This window comes from Spermophilus citellus (assembly GCF_964194105.1).
Source record: "Spermophilus citellus genome assembly, chromosome: 9".
NCBI classification, from domain to species: Eukaryota; Metazoa; Chordata; class Mammalia; order Rodentia; family Sciuridae; genus Spermophilus; species Spermophilus citellus.
This window is the reverse complement of record NC_138191.1, coordinates 107,640,391-107,662,102: the sequence shown is the minus strand read 5'-3', so window position 1 is coordinate 107,662,102 and position 21,712 is coordinate 107,640,391. Positions and strand designations below refer to the sequence as shown.

At 35.2% G+C, this 21,712-nt stretch overlaps 1 protein-coding gene across 4 annotated transcripts in view; it reads right to left on the bottom strand.

The window, feature by feature from the left end:
• Positions 1–21,712, bottom strand: part of FOXJ3 (forkhead box J3) — a 116,987-nt gene that overhangs the window by 63,541 nt on the left and 31,734 nt on the right. For 3 of the 4 annotated variants that reach the window (XM_081307519.1, XM_081307522.1, XM_081307520.1), the window contains exons 3-4: positions 15,110–15,434; positions 1,620–1,694 (exon numbers count right to left, since the gene is read on the bottom strand). In XM_081307519.1, the coding sequence (XP_081163645.1) occupies positions 1,620–1,694; positions 15,110–15,434 (400 nt within the window). Of the gene's footprint in view, positions 1–1,619; positions 1,695–15,109; positions 15,548–21,712 lie in introns of all 4 variants that reach the window. The other variant, XM_081307521.1, reaches the window with a different exon arrangement.

Here is a 21,712-nt window from a genome sequence, read left to right as displayed (position 1 = left end):
TAATAAAATAAATCTTTGATTTTTTAAAAATATTTTTAATCTAATTCATATACACTGTCTACAGAAAATTATAATGTAAGATATATAAGAAATTAATGGATTTTTTTAATAATGTCTATTTAAAGTAAAGAAAAATTTCACCACCAATTCATATTCACAATCTTAAGAGAGTTATGAGTATGGACAAAACTTGAGACTATTACAGTAATAATCTATTCAATCTTAATGAAAACTATTTGATAGAACAGATCACTGAAAGTGCTATAAAATGTTTATTACATAGAAGTGACAGTATTAAGACAGAAATGAATACCTCTCCATCTCTAACTGTTAAGAAGCTAACAGTCTAGCACAAAATACAATTTATATATTCAACAAGGGTGTCTCCTCAGTGCCGCCAGTCACTGTGCAAGCAACTAGGGCTAAACAATGAACCAGATACACGGGATCCTACATCCTCATAAATTTAGTATTTAACCTATAAGTATTTGATAACTAATGAACACTTTGAAAAAAGAAAGGTGGGGGTGAGGAAAGAGACTATATGATTAATTAACATTTTTGAAAGACTGTTGGCTACTATGTGAAAGTTACTATAAATTGGAGACAATAAGCTCCAAATTAGATAAGTTAGGACAATGATAATGGCAATGATGATGACCTTAACAGGAACATAAAAGAGGGAGCAAGAAACTCAGTTGAAGTATAAGGAAACAAAAAAATATTTCACAGAAGTAATGTTACAGCTCAATCCTGAAAGACAAGGGGTAGAATAAATAAAGGCAAAGATGCAGTGAAACCAAATAACAAACATGTCTGGGAAACTTCAAGACGTTCCTCACAGTGAATCTTGAATGAGGTAAATCACAGCTGCAATGATAGATTAAGAAAAAGACAGTAAAGGCTATATTATAACAAAGGAAGTATACCACCTCTAGGACATGGATGAATAAGCAGTGTGCTTATGTAACCAGCCTTACATTTTAGAAATAATTCTTTCAGGGACAATTAGCCTCAAAAAAAATTCAAGCAGCCTAGCCTTGTGCCACCAGTCACTGTGCAAGCAACTAGAGCTAATCAATGAACAAGATACACATGATACATCTTGCCAATAGGTATGCCATCTCAAAATTCTAACCTAGTAATTTATCTTGACAACAAATATGATCCAAACAAGTACTCTCAGCTTAAGAAACCAAACAAATTTAGTCCACATAGTATGACATGGCTATTAAGACAACAAAAAGGGAAGTCTCTGTAGATAAACTCTCAAAATGTAATTTTATAATAAGTCTTCTAACTTTAAAATAAAGTTGTTTCTCTGTTAGTACCACATTTCCTTAGTTGCTCTACATTATCTTCTTAACTCTGCCTACCTCCAATTTTTAACATTCTATTTTTATGAGCTAGGGTTGTGGCTCAGAGGTAGAGCACCACCTAGTATGTTTGAGGCACTAGATTCAATCCTAAGCACCACATAAAAGATAAATAAATAAAGGTACTGTGTCTACCTACAACAAAAAATATTTTTTAAAAAAATTACATTTTTAGAGTGTGTCTCTCCACTTTTTTTGTCTGCTCCACTTTTATATGCTTCATTTCAAGAAAATAAATCCTACCTTTCCGGGGTCATCCTTTGAACGAGGCACTTTAAGGAAACATTTGTTCAGTGACAGATTATGTCGTATGGAATTCTGAAATTAAAGAAGAAAAGTCATTGGGTTATGGAATCCAAAACATAAAACCTATCTGTAAAAACAGAATCAGAAACCTAAATATCCCTATGCCTTGTAATACAATTACAAATGGTATAAAACTTTTATAATGGGCTTCAAATTAAACCTAACTTTCCAATACAAATAATACAAAGGGAAATAGTTATTAGAAAAGACATTTTCTAGTGGACTCCATAACAGTGTAACATATGTAGTACTGTAAATGTTTAAGACCTTTTGATAATGCAAGAATAAGCCTGTGATGTAATGTTAGGTGCCAAATATAAAACTACATGTCACAGCTTTAATCATATTTTTCAATTTATGTATTTATTCTTGGAAACAAATCAGAATGCAAATGATATAAATTATTCTACAATGAATTTTAGGTGATAATTATTTTCTTATTTTTTACTTTCCTATATGGTACAAATGGTCTATAAGGCACAGATATTAGCATTTTTAAATTAATTTTTAAAATGTAATTAATAGATTTAATTAATGTATTTAGTCAATTTAAAATTTAATTAATTAAATTAATTAATCTATTTTTTAGAATGTAAGGACTAGGAGTGTAGGAGTGTGCTTGCCTAGCTCGCACAAGGCCCTGGATTCAATCCCAAGGGGGAAAAAAGTTTTTAAAATTCCACTGCTCTATTACAAAAGCATACAGAAGTCAATTCGGAGCCAGATGCAGTGGTGCACACCTGTAATCTCAGCAGTTGAGGAGGCTGAGGATCACGAGTTCAAAGCCAGCCAGGCAAAAGCAAGGTGCTAAGCAACTCAGTGAGACCCTGTTTACAAATAAAATATAAAATAGGGCTAGGATGTGATTCACCTGAGTTCAATCCTCAGTACCCCCCACCTCCCAAAAAAGTCAATTTGATTCTCACTATATCTATACTGGGAAAAAACACATGGAAAGAGATGGCTACAAAGGACTAGAAAGAACATCTAGGATCCTCGATGTAGCAGGGAAGAATAAACTTGGGTAGTAGGAAGATGCCTTTGGAGACCTAGTAAGTCTGTGAAACACGAAATTTATTCATAAGTGAGACTGTACCATAATTCTCACAGAAAATACCCCTAAAGTTATTTTCTTCTCAATTAAATGCACCAAAATCCATTCCCTGATAATGTTGTTACCAAATGACCACATATTTGGTGAAGACAGGCCCCAACTGTATTTAACCACTGCTTAGAATGGTACCTTCTGGGGTCATTTTCTGGCATAATCTCACAGGGGTGAGTTAAAAGTTTTAAAAGAGGTACAGAGAATATAAATTCAAGCCTACAGAATTGCCAAAACAGAAATTTAAAATTTATGAATGGGAATTCTACCTCTGCTTGGTATATAAGCAGCTACAAATGATGCTCCCTCACAAAAAAATGAGAAACACTGGGTAAATTGAAAAATCACACAGGCTGTAAGGCAACTAAGCAAACAACATTCCTAAAAGAGACAAGGCTATTCAAGGAAGAACTGGACGTGCAAACTGCCTCAACTTTGGCAAGGTGTGGGAAAAAGATCTGGCCACCATTAAGTAGGTAACAAGAAATTAGTTAAAATTTTAAAGGCCAACCACGGGCTAGTGAGTTAGTTTAGAACAAGGGCTCAAGTCAAAGAATTTCCACCCACTCTTAAACTTTCCTCCTTAAGCCTTTACCATGTGCTCCTTAGAAACATTAGGGTAGGATAAGAGACTGGAAAACATCTTCCTTAGTGGCACAACTAGCAAGGAGGTGACCGAAGATAGCAAAATAGTGAGGGGTAGGGGAGCTACAAAGCCCACCAACCTTGCATATATTTTTACAGAGAAAAAAAAAATCTAAAATCTAAGTTTGAAGTAGAAGCAGCAAAATCTCTCAACCACAGGACTCTGACAAAAATTCATTACTTCTCAGGGGAAAATAGAAACAAAACACTTTTGTCTCTAGAGAGGAATAGGAAACCCAAGATACACACAAAGATCTACTGGTACTGGAGGAAAGCCTTTCTGTGGAGGTGATATAGAAACTACTTGGGCTCAGCATTCTATATTAATACCATGCAAAAGGTCTGCTGCAAGTGGGGAAGTGGGAGACACTCCCATTCAAAAGCAACTACAAATACAAGGTTAGTTTGGCTGAGGGAAAGAAGCACTGAAAAAGTCCTACCCCCAAGTTCAAGAGCCTACGTATGATTGAGGCTGGACCAACAAAACAGAGAAAAACCCTCGCCTCTTACCAAAAAAAAAAAAAAAAAAAAACCAAAAAACAACTTTGCACTGAATACAAACAGCACTCTACTGATAGAACCCCATGTATATATAACAAGGTAGGGAGAGATGCCAAAGTCCAAAGAGATGGAAAAATGAAAAAATCATATTGCATCCAATGCCCACACTCCAAAAGCACAAGTAACAGGAACCTACTACTGAAAGAATGTAAAGTGTGCCATATATTAAAGACCACCAATAAAACTCAAATTCAGTTAAACTGTGGACAGACTGACTTGACCCCCACTGCAACATATAAAACCCCTGAGAAGGGCTGGGGTTGTGGCTCAGCAGTAGAGTGCTCATCTAGCATGTGCGAGGCCCTGGGTTTCATCCTCAGCACACATTAAAAATAAATAAATAAATAAATAAATAAATAAATAAATAAATAAATAAATAAATAAATTTTTTTTAAGAAAGGTCAGAGAAAAAGATACTTGTCCATTTACAAGTACAAATACTATTTACTTCAAATCTCCACTATTCTTCTAAACATCATGTATCTGGTACAGAGTCAAAAAGTACAAGGCATAGAAAAGCAAGAGGAAACCCCACTATCAAGAGATAAAGCAACCAACAAAACCCAACTGAGAAATAACTCAGATATTACAACTATCAGACAAAAACTTTAAAGTAATCAGGATTAACATTAAAGGCCAGCAGAAAAAACTGGACAACTTGCATAAAGAGATGGGAAATTTCAAAGGAGATGTGAAATTATATGAAAGAGACAAAGATAAATAACAGAAATAAAAAATCCAATCAAAGATAAAGAATTCCAGGCTGGGACTGTAGCTGAGTTACAGTGCTTGCTCAGCAATCCTAGGTTTAATCCACAATATTGCCCCTTCAAAATAGTAGTAAAGAATTTTTTTTTTTGGGGGGGGGCTACCGGAGATTGAACTCAAGGCACTCAATCACTGAGCCACACCCCCAGCCCTATTTTGTATTTTATTTAGAGACAGGGTCTCACTGAGTTGCTCAACGCCTCGCTGTTGCTGAAACTGGCTTTGAACTTGCAATCCTCCTACCTCAACCTCCTGAGCCACTGGGATTACAGGTGTGTGCCACTGCACCAGCCAATGGAAAAGAATTCTTAAAATGGATTCATCAGTAAGCTGGACACAACTGGAGAAAGGTCTGGAGAACTTGAAGATAGATCAACAGACGTTATCCAAACTGAAACCAGCCCATACATGTGTATATGCATGCAAAGACTTAAAAGAGAAAGAATCCTTCAAGAACTGTAAAACAATACATGTAATTCAAATCCCAGAAGGAGAAAGGAAAAAGAGTGAGGCAGAGGAATATCTGAAAAAGTATCAGTGAATAACCTTCCAAAAATAATGCAAGACAACAACTCACACATGCAAGAATTTCAGAAAATACCAAGCAAAATACACCAAAAATCCACACATGTATAACAAGGTAGGGAGAGATGCCAAAGTCCAAAGAGATGGAAAAATGAAAAAATCATACTGCATCCAATGCCCACACTCCAAGCACAAGGTAACAGGAACCTACTACTGAAAGAATGTAAAGTGTGCCATATATTAAAGACCACCAACAAAACTAGAGTTGTAGCTCTGTGGTAGACTTTACCTAGCAAGCACACAGTCCTAGGTTAGAACACCAGCAACACACACAAAAAGGTCAGAAAATAATCCATACCCTTATCTTCATTGTCGTTAAAATGCTAAAAACCAAAATGAAGAAAACATCTTAAAGGCAGTCACAGGAAATAAGATTATGTCACAGAGGAATAAAGACAAGAATTACAGAAGAATTCTCCAGAACAATGGAGTGATATCTTAAAAAGTACTCAAAGGAAAAAAAGTATCAATTATATACACAGTAAAAATATCTCTCAAGAATGAAGGCAAATTAAAGACTTTCAGGCTAACAAAAGCTTAAAGTACCAGCTTGCTGAAAATGTTATAAGGAAATTCTTGAGCCAAAAGAAATCAAATGGAAACTTAGGTCTATAAAATGAAATGAAGAGTGCCAGAAATGGTAAAAATGAAGGTAAATTTAAAGTACATTTTTATTACTTGTAATGTCTTTAAGACAAATATAATAATTTATTATAGCACACAAAATGTATGTAAAAGTAAAATGTACATCAATGACACAAAGGATGGATCAAAGAGATTGAAAAAATATAGTTCATAAAGTTTAATCCTATTTGAAGGTAGAACATAGTAAGTTAAAGATATTACAAAGGATTCTGCCCCCTCAAAACCCTAAATATTGAAATCTAATTCCAATGTGGTAGTATTTATAGATAGGGCTGGGTGGGGGTAGGCGATGATTAGGTCAATGTTTTCTTCATCAAAGGAATCAGTTATTATTAAAAAAAAAAAAAAAAGAGTCCCCATAGAGTTTGTTTGCTGCTTGCCCTCTGTGAGATTACAATGAGAAGATTGCCATCTATGAATCAAAAGGTAGGACCTCACTATGACTAGTTCAATAACTTCAGTCACCAAATCTGGCAGTGCCTGAATCTTTGACTTCCCAGTCACCAGAACTTTTAGAAATAAACTGTTGTTTGTAATCCACCAATCTATGCTTTTTTGTTTTAACAGCCTGAACAAACTAAGACAGGCAGATGTATATAGTAAACTCTAGAGAAATATCCAAAAAGAATTTAAAAAGAGATACAATAATTAAAATAAATGTGAAAATAAAATGGAATCATAAATACTGAATCCAAATCTTAAAGAAGACAGGTGAAAAGAACAAACCGTCAGACAAAATGGAGTTCTTCTATTCATCTTAAAAGTTCAAGATGGAAGTAAAAACAAATCAAATCAATATCATCAGAAAATAAGAACCATTATTTTGTAAATGGTTCAGTGTGAACATCAGGGGAAGAACAAACCTCCCTTTGACCTTTCCACTCTACCAAAAGCTTAAATACTGGAAAATTTCAGGTTTCTGCCCTAGGTCCTTTTTCATTTCTACACTCAATCATCTATAGCCATGGCTTCAATTGAACATCTGTGACATAAAACTCTTAATCTCCAACTCAGATTTTTCTCCTCAGTTCCGAACATATTTTTCCAATTTTCAAGTAGATATCTCCAGAAACCCCTCAAATTCAACATGTTTAAAACTAAACAATCTTAATGACCAATGTGATCTTCTTCAAAGTTACCTCTTCTCAGTTTGAATACATTATTATTCACATAAATGCTCCCATCAGAAACCTGTGAAGCATATATCTTCCTCCTTCCTTACCATTTAAAATAGATCCATCCAAAATCTCATTAATCTCTTAGATCTACTTATTTTACTCCTATTTAATTTACTTCCTAATTGCTGTCCCACTTCCTCTCTCTTCCCCTCTTCTGGCAAAACCACCTTGCAGGCTTTGCAAGGTATTGTATTTTCTTCGCAATACAATTTTGATGCTATTTCCTCACTTAGAACCTTTCAGTGATTTCCCACTGCACTGGGATAAAATTCCAAATTCTTAAGCCTCCAAAGACCTTCCGTTGTTGTCTTCATCCATCCATTTCAATGTTTGCTCTCATTTTAGGCCTTCCTTAAATTGTTACATCTGCAAAGATTACTGCTCTTCGCCTTATTTCTCCTCTTTAACTAAATGAATCCACTCAATTTTCAACCAGCTCTTGGTCTAAACATCAGTTTCTTCTGGGGAACCCATTCTGACATTGGGAAGCTAGGAAAAAATCTCACCGTGATTTCTTCTTCTTCTTTTTTTGTTTTTTGTTTTTGTTTTTGTTTTTTTTTTTTGAGGAAGGTGGTAGTAGTGCCATAAACATGCTAGGAAAGCACTCTACCCCAGCTACGCTATGTTATGCCATGCCACACCTTGCCATCCTACTCTATGCTGAGACAGTATCTCACTAAATTGCCCAGGTTGGCCTCAAACTTGTGATTCTCCTGCTTCAAGTCTCCTAAATAGCTGGGATTATAGGCATGTGTTACAACACCCAGCTTGCAATAAACTTTTTTTTAACATCCTGAATTTTTCATCACACTTGCAATAGTTTGTTTAATGAGGTTCATCCTCTATGTTGTATTCTCTGCCAAATGTAAATAGGTTACATGAAATTGGGACCTTGTATAGCACTGTACCACTAAGCCATACCTCTAGTCCCACAAAAGCATATTTAGAAAATGAAAACACCCAGAGATGCAAAAGCCAGAATATCTGTACACATACACACACACACCCATTAAAGATTACTTCAAACCTCACAACTTGGGTAGTCTCTACCTCTAATAGCCCCAAGAAAAGAAGTCAGGAGAGTAGAGATTAGAATGATCAAGGTTAGATTGAACAAAGGCATTCCTGTATATCAGCAACAAAACCTCTGAAATGGAAATAAAGAAAACCACTCCATTCACAATATCCTCAAAGAAAATAAGATACTTGGGAATCAACCTAACAAAAGAGGTGAAAGATTTATACAATGAAAACTACAGAACCCTAAAGAGAGAGATAGAAGAAGATCTCAGAAGATGGAAAAATGTACCCTGTTCATGGATAGGCAGAACTAACATCATCAAAATGGCGATATTACCCAAAGTTCTCTACAGGTTTAATGCGATGCCAATCAAAATCCCAATGGCATTTCTTGTAGAAATAGACAAAGCAATCATGAAATTCATATGGAAAAACAAAAGACCCAGAATAGCAAAAGCAATTCTAAGCAGGAAGTGTGAATCTGGAGGTATAGCGATACCAGAGGTCAAACTGCACTACAAAGCAATAGTAACAAAAACAGCATGGTACTGGTACCAAAACAGGCAGGTGGACCAATGGTACAGAATAGAGGACACAGAGACTAATCCACAAAGTTACAACTATCTTATATTTGATAAAGGGGCTAAAAGCATGCAATGGAGGAAGGATAGCACCTTCAACAAATGGTGCTGGGAAAATTGGAAATCCATATGCAACAAAATGAAATTGAATCCCTTTCTCTCGCCATCCACAAAAATTAACTCAAAATGGATCAGGGAGCTAGATATCAAATCAGAGACACTGCGTCTGATAGAAGAAAAAGTTGGCTCCGATCTACATATTGTGGGGTCGGGCTCCAAATTCCTTAATAGGACACCCATAGCCCAAGAGTTAATAACAAGAATAAACAAATGGGACTTACTTAAACTAAAAAGTTTTTTCTCAGCAAGAGAAACAATAAAAGAGGTAAATAGAGAGCCTACATCCTGGGAACAAATTTTTACCCCCCACACCTCAGATAGAGCCCTAATATCCAGAATGTACAAAGAACTCAAAAAATTAAACAATAAGATAACAAATAACCCAATCAACAAATGGGCCAAGGACCTGAACAGACATTTCTCAGAGGAGGACATACAATCAATCAACAAATACATGAAAAAATGCTCACCATCTCTAGCAATCAGAGAAATGCAAATCAAAACCACCCTAAGATACCATCTCACTCCAGTAAGATTGGCAGCCATTATGAAGTCAAACAACAATAAGTGTTGGCGGGGATGTGGGGAAAAGGGTACACTTGTACACTGCTGGTGGGGCTGCAAAATGGTGAGGCCAATTTGGAAAGCAGTATGGAGATTCCTGGGAAAGCTGGGAATGGATCCACCATTTGACCCAGCTATCGCACTTCTCGGACTATTCCCTGAGGACCTTAAAAGAGCGCACTATAGGGATACGGCTGCATCAATGATTATAGCGGCACAATTCACAATAGCTAGACTGTGGAACCAACCTAGATGCCCCTCAATAGATGAATGGATAAAAAAAATGTGGCATCTATACACAATGGAGTATTATGCAGCACTAAGAAATGACAAAATCATAGAATTTGCAGGGAAATGGATGGCAGTAGAGCAGATTATGCTAAGCGAAGCTAGCCAAGCCCTAAAAAACAAATGCCAAATGTCTGCTTTGATATAAAGAGAGCAACTAAGAACAGAACAGGAAGGAAGAGCATGAGGAAAAGACTACAGTAAACAAAGACGAATGGGGGGAGAGAAACGGAGAGAGAAGGGAAAGCATACGGAAATGGTAGGAGACCTTCAATGATACATAATATTATAAGAGGTCATGAGGGGCAAGGGGGAGGGAAAAAAAGGGAGAGAATTGAACAACAGCAGGGGAGGTAGAGAGGGAAGATGGGAGGGGAGGGGAGGGGGGATAGTAGGGGATAGGAAAGGTAGCAGAATACAACAGTCACTAATATGGCATTATGTAAAAATGTGAATATGTAACAGATGTGATTCTGCAATCTGTATTTGGGGTGAAAATGGGAGTTCAAAACACAATTTGAGTCAAATGTATGAAAGATGATATATCATGAGCTATGTAATGCTTTAAATAATCAATTAAAAAAAAGGTTAGACTGAAGAAAATTTGCTGAGGTTAAATAATATATATATTTTAAAGACATCCTGCTTGGCTTTGAAAATTTCATCTCCAAAAGTAGCTTAGTAAAAAACTGGAGATGCATTTTAATGCAGATTCCTAGGCTTCATTCAAAGCAACTGACTAAAAATCCCTGGAGTTGTGGCCCATGAATCTGAATTTTAAAATCATTCTAACTGAAACATATTTTAAATTTGGGCTTAAGCTGGTACCTCCAATCCAATCAACCATTATATGTCTACCTATCTCTACTCCCACTGTGAGTGTCCTAGTTCATCCCCCCCAAATTAACATATATACTCCTCTGTTCTATCCTACTATGCACATAAAATAGTTCCAGTATTGCTTCCAACTTTCTAACTTCTTCCTTCCTAACTTCTTTTCTTTTGGGTTACTAGAGGTAAACAATGCCTCTAGTGAAGTACTATTATCAAACACAAATCTGCTAACTTCATTTCTCGATAATTCCTTCTGACCTTAGAATGTCCCGTGAAGGCATATAATCAGAATATTCTGGTCAACCAGCCACAGAGGCGCACACCTAAAAGCTCAAGAGGAGGCTAAGGCAGGAAGATTGCAAATCAAGACCAGCCTCAGCAACTTAGTGAGGTCCTGTCTCAGAATGAAATTTTAAAAAAAGGTGGGGGGCTAGCAATGTAGTTCAGTAGTAGAACACAACTGGTTCAATCCTAGTACTGAAAAAAGAGAAAAAGAATGCTCTAGTCAAAAGTTTCTTCAATTTTTTTATATCTGATCATGTTATCTGATTATGCTACTAATTTGTTCAGTTTTAGGGTCTCTTTTTCCATCTCTTTTTATTAACATATAAAACATTTAAATAGTTCAAAAGTCAAAATTGTTATTATATTCAAAATCTTATTCCTTTCTCTATTCCTTCCACTTCAGTTGAATCCATTCCCTATATATAATATTTATCACAGTTCTGATTTATATTCCTAAATTTCTTTGACATAACAATGAGTAAATGTATAATGTATTGTTTCTTCTCTCCTCCAAAGAAAAGTTACACCCCCACACACTACTTTTGTATTTTTTCTCTTAATTACTCCAAACTTCAAAAACTTAATAGGTTAACTTTTCCCAGTAAGGTGAGAAAATTTTAACTCCTTTCCTCCAGTTCAGATTACAGAATCACTCATTATGAAATATTCAAAGAGTTATTTTTAATAATGTAATCTGCCCTAAAAAAAATGAATCGGAGTTTTAACCAAATATTAAAACTCTTGAGTCCTTTCTAGTGAACATGGAAGCATTTTCTCCTCTAGGTGAACTGACTCTACATTTTTTGAAAGGTGGTGATAGTCACTTTAATCTGTCTCTTACCCTATCTTCAATCAGTATAAACTATCTTCCATTTCCCCTAATCTATCTCCTCCACACCTAAAGAGGAAGTAGTAGGCAGATTATAAGAGTATGAAATTGAGGTCAGACACATTAATGAGAAATATAATCAAACTTTCTATGCTTAATTCCCTAAAATTTAGACCAAGTTATTCAGGTGGCATTCATATATGCATAAGCTTTCAGTATTCTAGCTTACCCTGAAAAGGGTATCCCTATACCCAAGTGTTTCCTATGAGTTCTTTTTTTTTTCTTTAAATATTTTTAGCTGCAGGTGGATACAATATTTATTTATTTATTTGTTTGTTTATTTATTTAATGTGTGCTGCGAATTGAACCCAGTGCCTCACACATGCTAGGCAAACACTCTACCACTGACCCACAATCCCAACCCTCCTAAGAATTCTTAAAAATATCCTTCTTCAAACACAGCTCAATTTTCACTTCCCCCAATAGCTTTCTAATAACTGCCCCTTCCTTTTACTCTCACAGCATTTGTTCTTTGTACATTCACTTTAGAGCCTCATCCTACTCCCCATAAACTCTTTTAGTTGTAACCTTCAGTCACATGTAAAATGGATATGTTTATGGCTTACACATAGGTGTGCCCAATTAGTCAACTATTTATAGCACTGTACTCCACATTTCTCTATTAAAGAGCTTTTTATACAGCATCATAATTACATGTGTGTGTGCACGCGCGCACATGTGTATATCTTCTTCATCCAATAAAGTTTATAAACTCCCTTAGCGGCCCTGTGCTAGGCTTCTTAATTTTGCCAAAGCCTTAGAATACTACTTCACAAGAGTACATAGCAAATAAATCCTTTCCAAATTAATGAGTGAAGGATTATAAATTAGCTAGGATTATAAATTAGGGTATTATCTAGATCAGAGATTCCAAATTAGTGGTCCATAGACTCAACACAGACAAGGGACTTATATTTGTACTGCAGAGTACTTAACAAAGAAGGAATTGACTGGGAACATTTGAAAATGGGAAAACCACACACAAAAATACAGATTTATTGCTTTTCTTGGGGAGAACTGAAATATCTACTTTGTGTCCTAAAGACCACAAGTAACTAGAAAACAGCTGTTCCTTTTACATTAGATATGCACTCTTCAGGTGATAGATTTTTACTTTGTTCATTTATGCCACTTGACTGTTATCTGCAAGCATTTAGGTCAACAACCACTGAAAAAAACCCATGAATTCCTAATGGATGTCTTATTCAAATTTGGGCCATTTCTACTCCCTGGCAATGATGTTTTTCTATATCAAATGGGTTTATCAAAATCTCCTCTTTTCCTTATCCAAAATCTTAAAAAAAAAAAAAAAAAGAATCTACAGCATCCCTGTGATAAAAACAAAACAGAGTTTAGATTGATGACTTACTTAAATTGATGGCTTGCTTAGATTGATGCCTTGATTCTTAGGTCAAATTTTATCATGTATTTCCTCCACTGAAATATTCTGTTAGAGTGAACTCTATTCAAACTACTACTAACAAATCACTTTTCATACTGAGAGCCAGTGGCAAATTAAATTCAATAAATATTTGTGTAGCTTTTGCAAAATCATAGGTCCTGTGTACTAATTAAAAACATATGCAATGAAATTGTCCAATCTACAAAGTCTGGTACCAAATCTTGTCTCTATCATTCTCTAGCCAAGAACTCTGCAAAGTTACTTAATTTCTCAAAGTCTTTTTTAAAAATTTTCTTATATTCAAAATTTGAACAACAGTAAAGTGAAAAGACAAAGGTTTTGAAGCAGAAAGGCTTATGAGAAACTCTAGAACAACTATCATTCAGTGGAGACATAAAACCCATAAACCGCTGCCACACTACCACACAGCAGACAACTGGATAATTTCCGTGTAAGAAAATGAATAAAACGTGCAGAGACAAAGGAAGTAAATTAAATTATTTGCTGTATAACACAAATTAGCTAAGAAACTAATGTGATGATACACCAAAATGTTCCTTAAAGAAGTGGTTAATTCTAGGGCTAGGGAAGAAAGATGCATGAAGACCCTGGAACATCTATTTGGTGGTGATGCTAAAAAGGAAGAAAGTGCTAAACAAACAAAAAGAATGGGGCCAACCTTTAAGAATTCCCAATGGCCAAAGCTGCAACAATTTGAATAAGAGTAACACACACACACACACACACACACACACACACACAAACAAAATAAATAGCTATAAGTGCACAGTATTACAAATAAATGAGTTAACAAGTAAATAGAAGGAAGAAAAAGAATAACTCTTTCTTACTGAAAATATCAATTAACAAATGTAGAAGGAAATGAGGAAAAGAGGAAATCCCCACCAGGAAACAGTAAAAATTGCAGCAGTTATTACCTACCAATGAATGCTTAAATGAATGGGAAAAGGTTTAAAAAGAAAGAGTATCTGCATACACATAAAGTATTTACAAAGTGGTAAATAGTAGTTTTATAATGAAGAAACCTGGCAGATATCACTTTGAACCAGAGAATCATTAATGTTGTTAACATTAACAACAGTAGGACAGACTGACATCATCCAATACTCTCATATGCAGAGAAGGACACATTACCTCTTCATTATTCTTCCCCCAAATGCAATACAACCATCTAATTATGAGAAAATATCAGACAAATCTACACTGAGGGAAATTCTACAAAATATTTGACAAGGGCTCTTCAAAAATATTCATGTCATAAAAGACAAAAAAGATTGAGAAACCTTTACAAATTGGAGGACACTGAGAAGACATGATGAATAAATACAATGTAGGATTCTAGACAGGATCCTGAAATATAAAAGGGCACTAGTGGGAAAACTGATGAAATCCTAATAGGGCCTATAATTTACTCAGTACTTAGCAGTACTATCTGGTCAAGAGTATTGTAGCAACATTAATTTCTTAATTTTGATAACTATACTATAATTATGTAAAATGTTAATATTAGAGGAAGTTAATGAAGTATATAGGGGAACCTTTTGTACTTCTGTGACTCATACATAAATCTAAAATTATATCAAACTAAAGACTTTTTCAAAAAAACTGTGGATAATGAATACACTATTAGTTACAGTACTATGTTGTTTTTACATTAGTTTTTACATCAATTTACCTAAACTGTAAGTATTTTTTCCCACTGAATGTACAGTCTCATCACTCTTTATGCTACATAAACACAGTAACATAATAAAGCTCTAACAATTTGTCAAAAATAAATTTATCCACCTACATTTAAATTTTCTAACATCCTAAAAATGACTAGAATAATCTTCAGCTTCAATTATATGAGCTTCCACAAAGCTTCATTTTCAACAGCTGTCAACACTATTATCATTGCTTATTGCATAAAAGTACATTTAAGTAAAATACTTACCTTCCAACCACTGCCAGCCTCTCTATAATATGGAAAGTTATCACAAATCCACTGGTAAATCTCACTTAAAGTCATTTTCTTTTTGGGAGAGCTATTGATTGCAAATGTAATGAGGCTGGCATAACTGTATGGAGGTTTCCCATCTTTGTGCTGTTGGACTTCTTCCTGGTCCAGAGTTGTATTTGGGTCAAGGAGTGCATTCTTCTTAGAAATTCCTGTTCCATGTGCATTTTGTGTAGCATCAGATTTTTGGATGGCTGCTCTCATGGTGAGCTGTGGTAACCAGTCCATAGATGTTAGGCTGCTCTCCAGTTCAGATGTCATCCTGAAGGTAAATAGACTCCTTAGTCAATATCAAGGAAAGAACCCCTGCTTCTCAAAATAATCCAATATTCACAAATCTAGGAGTTCCAAAGTGAGGGAAAGCCTGAGTTAAATCTGGAGGAAAAAGATTGAGTATGTTAATGACCAAACCAAATATTAAGGGATCAACATTTCCAATCTTTTTTCTTACTTTTTTCCTCTCCAAAACATATAATACACATGTTTTAAAGTGTTTAAAATACAAAATGATATATACAGACCAAGTGATGTTGATGCTGATCTTTCTTTAAAAAAATAATGTCTGCTATTTTAACAGGGCAACAGAATCTTGATATGAAAAACTTCCATCTACAGCCCAGCTTTCTACACACCAAAACACTGCATGTCCTTAAAACTTTGAAATGGTAAATCTGTACAATTTCTTTTATACAAATTTTAGGAGAGTTATACAAACAAAGGAATGCCAAAAATAGAGTGAAGAGATCAAAGAAGTAACTGAGAAATACACACAGGAATTTGAATGGAGGAAAGAGGGCAGAGTTGAGCAGGTGGGAGGCAGGAAAAGTAAAACTGGGTAGAGGCAAGAACAGCAAGGAGACAAGCTAGCTGGGGGAGTGTACTAAAAAGAGGAATGCAAAGTCAAGGACACTGATGAGTAGGAGAAACGGAAGATAAGCAGTTATTAAAAAAAAAGAACAAGTCAAGGAACCAGCTTGTAAAAAACTAACTGAAGTTAGTTAGGGAGTATAGGATATAAGAGACTAAAATCACATAAATGGCCAGGAAAAAAAAAAAAAAAAGGCATTCCAAGCTCAAGGCCAGCCTTGGACAAATGTCCAGTGATTTGGATTCTAATACATTCATTCCAAGGCTAATATATTCACACCATTACCCCTCAAAGAAACAAAACACAGTCTGCCAGGTTGACACATATTCTACAAAAGTCTTAAGAGTAGCTCTTCTAAGAGCTAAAGATGAAAATACAGAAAGGAAGCTTGACACCTCACACTGAAATTGTTAACTTTCAACAGAACATACACAAGTCCTTCTATTCTATTATCAAATTCAGGAAAAATGACCCTGACAATAAAAAAAAAGTGAAAAAGAAAGACTTCTAGTGACAACAAAATTTAAAAGAAAGAAAGAAAGAAAAGAAAAGAGGAAAGGAAAAGAAAAGAAAATTAAAGTACCCGAGTCAAAAAAAAAAAACCACATTTGGGGCTCAATGGTATAGAGACTGCCTAGCATGGATAAGGCCAGTCTGGGTTTATCCCCAGCACAGACAAAAAAACAAACAAACAAACAAACAAAAAAACTGTGGCTAAGAAAATCCCATATACACCTCTCATCCCAAATGGCTCCTAGCAAAAGCTAACTGGGGCACTGTACATAGAATCTGAACTTCTGGGAAGCAACATAGAATAGATAAAGACCACAGTTTTGGAGACAGTAAAACTAGAATTCAAGTACTGGTTTCAACAGTGACTAGCTGTGGGATCATAAAAATGTTAATCATCTCTAAACCTCAGCTTCCTCATCAATAATAGTACCTACAGTTTAAATATTACTTTGAAAATTAAATGTGATAACACATTTACAGAGAAAATATTCAGTAAGTGTTATTAGTAATATTAGTCTAAGACTACCTTAGGAGGGTAGTAATATACTATTAAGTAAACCAGATTAAGCAATAGCAATTATAAATCAAGAAACAGTTATGAGGAGTCTACCTGCATTGCCAGTCAAGAATCCTACTGTACTCTTGTTTTTCTGATATTTTGGTCCAGTTTTGCCCTTTCTCACTTCTTTGAAACCTGAATTTTAAATTTCCCTAAATAGTACTTCAAGTATCTTAAAAAAAAAAATTATCATCTTACTGTATAACATCAACCAGAAATGCTTGTTCCCAGCATGAGGCAAGTTATAAGGACTAAGAATAAGGAGACAGGATAACTTAGAAATCACACTATGTCAAAAGAATGTTTCTAATCTCTTCAATTATAAGATGAAAAACTAATGTCCAATGAAGCTAAAGGCTCATTTAATTTCACTTAGGTAATTAACAGGAGAATTAAAACCAAAGTCCAGATCTCCTGATGCTCAATTCAGAGTTCATTTTGTTTTTGAGGGGTACTGCAGACTGAACCCAGGGCCTCACGCATGCTAGGCAAGCGCTCTACCACTGAGCTACATCTCTAGCCCCAAAGTTTTGGGATTTTGTTTTGTTTTCGTTTTAAGTGCTGGGGATTGAACCAGGGCCTTGTAGGTGCTAGGCATGTGCCAAGTGCTCTGACACTAAGTTACATGCCCACCCCAAATCAGAGTTTTTCCTACCATATCTCTTCTGTAAAATAAGAATGATAATTAAGACAGTACCTAACTGATATAAAGTATTTAGAATAATGCCAGGCAAACAGTAAGCATTTAATAAACATTAGCTCCTGTTGGTGGTGGTGATAATAGTAGTTGCTGTCATTATTCATATTTCATTCAATAAACACTGGCTATTACTATATAATGATTTCATCCTATTTGCCTCAATCAAGTCTCCACTGCATAGAGCTTTATTTTTTGAAATTCATAAAGCAGTCAGCTTTGTGTATTTTCAAAGTTAATATAAAAGCATGTTCTAAATTGAGATATAATTAGTGCAGATACCCCCTACTGAAAATTATCTTTACCTTCTGTTCCCTTCCACCAGTACCAGTAATGAGACTTGATGGCTCTTAATAATGTAAAAACAAACACATACACAAAGAGGAAACATGATAAAATTCCTGTCCTCCAGGAACTTATAGTCCAATTAGGAAGGTCAGACACAAGAAAGAACTCAATGAAAGAGCAAGGCTAACCTCTGGATGCTGTAAAGGTTTACAAAAGGGACAGAACAATGCAGACAATAGCCTTGAAAGAGAGAAGAAAGAACTTCAGATAAGTTGTGAAGAAAAGTTAAGGTCTAAATAGCCTGGAAAGAAAAAGTCCCTAGTCTTCAAAGATGTCCCATATTAAGAATTAATCACTGTTGTGCTTATATTTATCAGTTCTGCTAGAACAAATTTTAAATATACTATAAAACATGTCTCAAGTTTAAATTAAAAAGTGGATCTTCTGTTTTGTTTGTGATTTACTGAATTTTACATATTGTTAGTAATGAGACCAAAAGTGCCTGCATTGTTAGTACTGAGGGTGAAGCAAGAACACAAAAGATAATCATTAGACTTAGCCAGGTCACTTTAGCAAGAAACCTATTAGTGGAATGGTGATGACAGAAGTCCACTTGTATAAGAGAACAGATGGTGGTAAATTTAAAAACAGCATAGGAAGCTCTGAGGAATCTGGTTATGGAAATCTGGTTAAGAAATGTCAGGTCCTCATTACCTCACCTCATTCCAAAAGCTTCCTACTGGCCTCCTAGACTCACAATCCCCTCCCTGTTAATCACCTCAAGTCCACACACACACTCCAAGAAAAACCTATCCTGACTTTCAATGTCTCCCTCTCTCCCAATTAAACCTAAACTGATTTTCAACTACATTAGCCATTTTGGTCTTTCTCTAAATTTCTAGAGCAATTATAACTTAATTGGGCATTGAACATGCTGCTTCATATGTACAGTTGTATCATATTTCTAAACTTTCTAGCCTCACCCATCTCACCACCTCCTACTGAAGATGGTGACCAAACACTAGTGCTTCTGATGCTACTTGTAACATGCCAAGTACAAATTATCTAAAAAACAACAGTGATTAGATAAGGAGCAAGAGCCATCTTTTCCTGTTGCTTTGTTTTGTTTTTTAATATCAGGGATTGAACCCAGGAGACTTCTTTTCTGAAATGCCTTTTCCATCTCACTTTATATGAATAGCTTCTACTTTTCCTTCAAGAATCAGACCAAACATCTCCCTCTCCCAATACAGAAAGTGTGGTTAATCCCCTCTTCCCAATCTCTCCTAAAATTAATGAAATCTTGGCCCTATAGTAGCATATAAATATCTCTAGCACAGAAGTTATGAAGTCCTATAATTTGAAGTCTTTCAAAGTTGCACTATAAAAAATTATAATTATCATCAATGAGACTGTCAGCTCCTGAAAGTAAGAACTTTCATGATTAAAATAATGGTGCACTCTCCACCAAAGACCATAACAGCTGTATGAGCCAAAACACTTGTTAGGGGCTAAAACATCTGTTAAAATCAAAAAAGAAAAGGTGAACAAGAGGACTTAATAGCATAAGGGAAGGATATTCACAGGATCAAAATCCTTTAAAAGCTAAAAAAAAAAAAAAAAAAAAGCATAATGCAGAACACATAATGACAGGCAACATTATTCAGGACCAGAAAGTTATGTTGGAATAACAGAGAAAATAAGAGCAGAGTCACTTGTGGGAGAAATCAAGTACGGAGAGTCTACGGTGAAAGTTCTTAAATCTATGATGATATCTGTCACTTAAAAGAACTTCCATAAGGAATTCCCTTTACATAAAATTAAAGGGTAAGAAACATCAAGATATAACAACTCAAACCTAAATCATGAAATGAGAGTAAATAAAGGGGCTCTAATCTCACTTTATTAAACACTACCACTGATAAAATCCCACACACAAACTTTTTAGTTACTTTTATCGCAATGTTCTGGTATCAACCCTGCAATCTTCCTAATTCCCAAGAGGTAGTAAAGGCTTACTCAGAAAAGTTTTCAAGTTCCAACAGTATCAAAAGGGAGGAGAATGACAGAGATATTGTAGCCCTTCACAGAGTAAGAGGAAAACACCAGAGACAATAAAAGGAATAATAATAATGAGGATAATGACGTTGTGGCCCAAATATTACTAAATCTTCCCACTCCATTGCTGGCATTCAGCATTTCATCTTAAGACTTGGCAGCATATGGAAAATTGAGCAACTAAGAACTCTGAAGAAATCCTGCAATTACAATAGCAGTGATTATTATATACTTACGATCATATGCATCTCTGGGGGTCACTATGTGCTATCACTCTATTTACAGCATTTCAGCACCAAAAGCAACTAGAATCAGAGGCTGTGGCAAGGACCACTAACTGCCATCTAATATATCAATTTTACTTTCATCCTTAGGAGTACAACCCATTTTATTCAGGATGGCATTGCACCCTTTTGCCCTTCTTGCTTGATGGAATGTAAATATAATAACTACTGCTCCACCAGCCATTTTGAATCATTAGGTACTCTTGAGAATTGAAGCCACACACTTAGGATATAGAAGTAGAGAGAAAGAATCAGGGTCCCTGATTTTTCTGTTTGTGAAACTGCCATCCCAGCTCTGGAAAGCTTATCTTTCAGACTTTTTGTATATCTACCAGGAGGTGCATGATTTGGGGATAGGGCAGTGGAGCAATACAAGTAATAAAACCTAAAATAAGGCACTATCCTAAAGAGGAGTTAACAAGTTAATGAATTCTGATACTCCAGGTTGGAAAAACTGGTGGCAAAGGATTAAGCTGACTGTCACCTGTGAAATTAGAAAGGCAAAACCACAGGCCAACTAAGGTTATAGCAAAGAGATATGTAGGAAAAATTTAGAATGTGTTGCCTCCTTCTTGTCACTTAAAGCAAACTCCTAAAAGAGAAATAAACTTTCATTAGTACAAGCAAAGATAGAGAAAATACAGGTTTGCTTACTAAAGAAGGTACTCCCTGCCCATAGCTTGCAATTTAACCCAAGAGTCCTATAACTTGAAGCCTTACAAGGCTGAATAAACACAAACTGCTCCTTAATTCCAAAATGAAGTAGTTAACTGTACATACACAACTGCAGCTTTAGGAAAAAAGAATAACACCTTGCCATACAAAGGCAAATCTGTATGAGTTGTCTTTCCACCCCAAGATTATTGATCCAAATGTCCTCACCATAGCCACCCTTCCCTCCAGAGCTAAAGAGGTCCATTAAGAATTTAATGGAGGAAAACAGTCTTTATTTTTACTAACTTATAATTTAATTATGAAATAATGTATCACAGTAGCATCAACAGTACTTGTGAGTTTGCCACCAATAAAAATCATGAATATATTTATAACAAATGTTGCAGAAATCTCAAAAGTTTTATTTCAATTCAGCAACTATTTCAAAATTATGCCACTTTCTTAAGATTTGACACTGGAGCTTTTGTTTAATGTGATAATTTAAAAGAACATATATTACTATGACATAAAGTTAATATTTTTATTATTAATCAAAGTTAATATTTGATTATTTTGTATATCAATATAATATACAAAACTGGTTTCCTTTGTAATCTTA